General features: G+C 37.8%; 1 protein-coding gene across 1 annotated transcript in view; it reads left to right on the forward strand.

The window, feature by feature from the left end:
• N4BP2 (NEDD4 binding protein 2) overlaps positions 1 to 5,749 on the forward strand; it is a 55,956-nt gene extending 50,207 nt beyond the window's left edge. The window contains exons 16-17 of the mRNA XM_052642111.1: positions 3,874 to 3,997; positions 5,692 to 5,749. Coding sequence (XP_052498071.1) covers positions 3,874 to 3,997; positions 5,692 to 5,737 — 170 coding nt within the window. The 3' untranslated portion in view covers positions 5,738 to 5,749. The remainder of the gene's footprint in view (positions 1 to 3,873; positions 3,998 to 5,691) is intronic.
• The last annotated feature ends 251 nt before the right edge of the window (positions 5,750 to 6,000 follow it).

Consider the following 6,000-nt stretch of genomic DNA (forward strand, 5'->3'; position numbering starts at 1 on the left):
TTCATTTAGCATAAATCCCCACATCCCTACATAGTTTTTTCTGCCCTGTGTCTTTATCCTTGTCTTGTGTATTGTTGCTCTTCCATTTCTTTATGTTTATCTATGTTACCACTTGTTGACTTTCAGACTAAATTAGGCTGCCTGTTAAAAACTTCTGCTAGTACTCCTGTGTATCACAGCATTGATAAAAAGCTTCTCATATAATTGGCTTTTTGCATGCGGGCTGTGCTGAGTCTTCATAGGTGCATGCGAGCTTTCTCTAGTTGCGACGAGTGAGGGCTGCTCTTCATTGTTGTGTGCAGGCTTCTCATTGTCTTCTCATTGGCGTGGCTTCTCTTCTGTGGGGCACAGGCTCTAGGTGTGCAGACTTCAGTAGCTGTGATGCACGGGCTTAGTTGCTCCACGGCATGTGGCATCTTTCTTGACTGGGAATCAAACCCAGGCCCCCTGCACTGGCAGGTGGATTCCTAACCACTGAACCACTAGGGAAGCCCCTATAATTGATTATTAAATGCCCATCTTTTTGGCCAATAATTGAATCAGAGATAATTATTGAATCATTATTGTATATTCTGCTTTCCATTCAACACTTTAAAAACCTTTTGAATAAGTGACTGAATAAAGAGTAGATATTCCCCTCATTTTATAGATAAGGAAACTGATGACTTAGTAAGTTTAATAAAGTGGAAAATAGTAAGTGTTACTAAGGATACAGAGAATTGGAACCCTCATATATTGCTGATGGGAATGTTAAATGGTGCAACCTGTGGAAAAGGTTGACATTCCTTGAAAGGTTAAGCATAGAGTTACCATATGACCCAGCAGTTCTGGTCCCAGGCTTGTACACAAAAGAAATGAAAACACAATTCATCCACACAGAAACTTATGTATGTTCATAATAGCCCAAAGGTGGAAACAACCCAGATGTCTATCCACTGGTGAATGGAAAAAATGTGGTATATCGATACTGCTAAGTCACTTCAGTCGTGTCCGACTCTGTGCGACCCCATAGACGGCAGTCCACCAGGCTCCCCCATCCCTGGGATTCTCCAGGCAATAACACTGGAGTGGGTTGCCATTTCCTTCTCCAATGCGTGAAAGTGAAAAGTAAAATTGAAGTCGCTCAGTCGTGTCCGACCCTCAGCGACCCCATGGACTGCAGCCTTCCAGGCTCCTCCATCCATGGGATCTTCCAGGCAAGACTACTGGAGTGGGGTGCCATTGCTTTCTCCAATATCGATACAGTGGAATATAATTAAGCCATAAAAAGGAATGAAATACTGATACATGCTGCAACACAGATGAACCTTGTAAGGATTATGCTAGTGTGAAAGAAGCCAGACACCAAGGGCCGCATATTATATGATTTCCATTTATATAAATTGTCTAGAATAGAATCCATAGAAACAGAAAGTTCATTTTTGTTTTCTTGGACTGGAAAGCCAGGGATGGAGACTGACTGCTAACTGGCACATAATTTATTTTTGAGATGATGGAATGTTCTGGAATTAGATCATGTTGATGGTTGCACAACATTGTAATGTACTAAAACACACTGAATTGTACATTTTAAAATCGTGAATTTTATGTTAGGTGAGTTTTATTTCAGCAGAAAAAATTATGAGAATAAAAGAGTTAAATAACTTGTTTAAGGTTATACTTGGCCAGACCCAAGATACAAACTCTTTCTGGAAGCCAAAGCCCATCTGTGCACGCTACCTGTGGTGACCTGTAATTATGGTTGGTCACCACCAGATGGTAGTATTTTTTGAACAGAAAAGTGTCCAGGGGAACAATATGTGGCTCTGTCCTGCATTGCTTGTAGTTGTAAAAGATGATGGTCAAAATTAGGGATGAATTATTAAAAAAAAGAAATCTGACCCTTTTGTGTCTTCTAATTGAAATATATATATACCACAACTACCCATGAAGCTTTCTGCCCCCAAATAACTAGAAGCAGATAGATCTGACTTTAGATCTGACTACTGCTTTGGTGATGGACAGGGAGGCCTGGCGTGTTGCAGTTCACGGGGTCGCAAAGAGTCGGACACGACTGAGCAACTGAACTGAATTGCTTTGTTCAGATTTGTAGGGAATAGAGGAACATGTTAGATGATACCATGGGGATACAAAATCCAGACTGTAAATATTTAGGAGAAACGATCTCATTTTTCTGACAAATTGAAAAACCCCATCACACAGGGGGAAGAAGAACCTTTTATAAGTTAAGAGGTATATCAACCAAATACCCAGGGATCAAATCCTGGTCTCCTGCATTGCAGGCAGATTCTCTACTGTCTGAGCCACCAGGGATGCCCTATGAAATATACCAACCAAATACAATATGTGGACGTGTTTCAACCTTGATTCAAACAAATCAGTTTTTGAGACTATTGGGGGAAATTTTTAGCCATTTCTAGAAACTTTAAGGAACTATTTTTAACTTTATAAGATGTAATTGACTCTTCCTGGTGGCTCAGACAGTAAAGCGTTGTGGTTATGTTTTTTTAGAGAGTCTTTATCTTTTAAAATATGTACTGAAATATATATAGTTGAAATGATAAGAAATCTGAGAAATGCTTTAGATGAGTTTAAATAGGAATTATAAATAGAAGAGCAACATGTCCACTTTAATTCCAGACTAAATACTGCCTTGGAGATATGAGACTTGAAAACAATGTTTGTGGATCTGCTAGAGTCTTATGGCCGGAGAAGGCGATGGCACCCCACTCCAGTGCTCTTGCCTGGAAAATCCCATGGACAGAGGAGCCTGGTGGGCTGCAGTCCATGGGGTCACTAAGAGTTGGACACAGCTGAGCGACTTCACTTTCACTTTTCACTTTCATGCATTGGAGAAGGAAATGGCAGTCCACTCCAATGTTCTTGCCTGGAGAATCCCAGGGACGAGGGAGCCTGGTGGGCTGCCGTCTGTGGGGTTGCACAGAGTCAGACACAACTGAAGTGACTTAGCAGCAGCAGAGTTTTATGGCAACTGAATGAACAGAGTATGGAATATTTATGGGTATATGTATTTTATGCTAAAGGTCATAACTTGTGCTATTTAAAACTGAGGAGCAAATATCTACTGAATTGTGAAATCAATTCATATTATAAACAGGTTTTTTGTTGTTGCTATTTTATTGTAGCTGTTACTTTCAGATTTATATACTTTATTTTCACAGGCTCATTTCCAAAGCAGGAGCTATGGTCTTTTAAGAGGCTCAGGTTCATTCTATATTTTAAAATCATCTATTTGAAAGACTTTCTTAAGTTAATAATTGATTATCTTTAACAGTAAGACTGCAGTCCATGCTATAATTAGTGAGTTTGCTAATGGCTATTCCTGAGAGTTATAGCCTATAAAGCAGTTGCCTCATACCCCATCTTACTGACAAGAAAATAGGCACGGATAGGCTAAGAAACTTGTCCATGGTCCCAGTACACAGTCAGTTAGTGGCAGAGCCGCTTACAATAATGATCAAAGCTGTCTGGCTTCAGAGTATTTAGTAGAGTTGTTATAAAGATTCTTAGTTAATAAATATAAGTCACTTAAAGTGATGCCTGAATCCATGTGTGTATCGTTAATATTATTGTTGTCATCATTATTTCAGAGAGAAATTCTGGTAGCACATGCATGTCTCTCTCCCCGCAGAAGTTCCACTCAAGTCTTTAGGTGGATCAATTGCTATGAAGCTTCTATACTTAAAAGTATAGATGAAACATACATTTAAAAACATCAGTGTAGGACTTTTTGAAGTAATAAATCTTTAAATCCTCACGAAAACAATTTCATATGTGTTTGAGTAAAGGTTTGTTTTCTGTTGCGAATGTAAGATAGATAAATTTTAACTGTTCCAATTTCTGTTGTAACAGAATTTAAGCAGAATGGTGGTAAGCCCTCTCTCTCTGTGATAACGGGGAGAGGAAACCACAGCCAGGGAGGAGTTGCTCGCATCAAACCAGCCGTCATTAAATACCTCACAAGCCATAACTTTAGGTGAGTATAGATTTATGTTATCGATAATGGCAGTTGCCCATATGCAGATAGTATACACTAATAATATGCTCAGAACAATTTGTTAAGATAGTTTACTAAATTTAACCATCTGATTTTAGCCACAAATTCATGATTAAATTATGATATGTAGCATCCCTCCTGGATTTATGATGTCTAGTAAACCAGAATGGAGAAGGCAATGGCACTCCACTCCAGTACTCTTGCCTGGAAAATCCCATGGATGGAGGAGCCTGGTAGGCTGCAGTCCATGAGGTCACTAAGAGTTGGACACGACTGAGTGACTTCACTTTCACTTTTCACTTTCATGCATTGGAGAAGGAAATGGCAACCCACTCCAGGTTCTTGCCTGGAGAATCCCAGGGACAGAGGAGCCTGGTAGGAGGCTGTCTATGGGGTCGCACAGAGTCAGACATGACTGAAGTGACTTAGCAGCAGCAGCAGCAGTAAACCAGAAATGAAAGAAAAATTGTTTGTTGTTGAAGCAATCATTTGAAAAAAACTATGTCTATCATAGATTTAAAATTTAAAAGAAAATAAGTATATTCTTTTTTTTATTTTATTCAAGATATCTAAATTATACATATCATCAGTTTAGTTCAGTTCAGTCGCTTAGTTGTGTCGGAGTGTTTGCGACCCCATGGACTGCAGCACACCAGGTCTCCCTGTCCATCACCAACTCCCAGAGTTTACCCAAACTCATGTCCATTGAGTCGGTGATGCCATCCAACCATCTCACCCTCTGTCATCGCCTTTTCCTCCCACCCTAAGGTTATTGTTTAATTCTTTTGAAAAGAAGTACATGTTTGTGGATTTTGGAAGAATTTGGAGCTCCTGCTAAAATGTGGTTATAATTTGTATGTATTTAAACTTTAGTGGAAATCTCTAGTCAGTTATGAATTTATACATCTTCATAAATTAAGTGCCACTATTAGTCTTAGCTGGCAAATATGAAATATCCTTTTTCATTAAGTGATTATTATTCAGTAACAGCCAGTGGCAAGAAAAGTTCAAGAAGAAGGATTTGTTGATGGATAGCTTCCCTGAGGAATCCCAGTACCCTCTTCCCTTACTTCTAGTTTCAGTTATTACAGCCTGTTTTGTTTATGTCATGTGATAAAATGTTGGCTATGTTATAGAAAGTGGTCGCATTAATTCTGAGCATGAAAACAGCTGACATTTTAGGGTTACTTTTACAAAAGAAATAGGCTAGAACATTATCATATAGGAATTAATCGTCTGTTTTAGAGACTGATGGTGTTTCTTTAAATTAAATTTTCACACTGAGGGAGTTTCATGTTCTGATAAATCAGACTTACCTATGGAAATTTCTTCTTGGTAGTCTTATAATGCAGAGAGAGAATGTAATTCAGACATCATCATATCCTTCATACAGCTTACTGTTATTCATTAACATCAAAATCAGGCTTGAGAATTTTTAAAAATCTTAAATTGTAATAACTGCTGTTAGGAGTAATCCCCAGCCTTAGTCATGTATTTATTTTGACAGTAGATTAAAAAGAACACAAGCATAGATATTAGTCCTTGATTTAACTTAAAGGAGAGTGCTTTGATAGTGAATACTATGTTTAGCATAGGCACTTAGAATTGGTTACAAGATATAGTTCTTAATCAACTTGAAATTTTTATCTTTAACTCTTTTTTCATTTTTGCAGATTCTCTGAAATTAAACCAGGGTGCTTGAAAGTCATGCTAAAGTAAAATAAACATCCTTGACTAAAAAGTGTGAAGGTTTGTAGCTTAAAATTAGTTTTATTTGCAGTGATTTAGTCAATTTTACGTAAATGTATGTTTTATTAGTAGTGATGTCCATTTATAAACAGAAAAACATGATGTTTTTCAAAATTCAAGAGAAGTTTAATTTTTACTGAATCAAATGCCAAATATGTTATCTATTAAAGATATTAAAGAGAATTTTTATTGATTACCAGATGTCTAAGAAAATTATCAGCTGTGATTTTAGA

Source organism: Budorcas taxicolor, chromosome 6 (genome assembly GCF_023091745.1).
Source record: "Budorcas taxicolor isolate Tak-1 chromosome 6, Takin1.1, whole genome shotgun sequence".
Lineage (NCBI taxonomy): Eukaryota > Metazoa > Chordata > Mammalia > Artiodactyla > Bovidae > Budorcas > Budorcas taxicolor.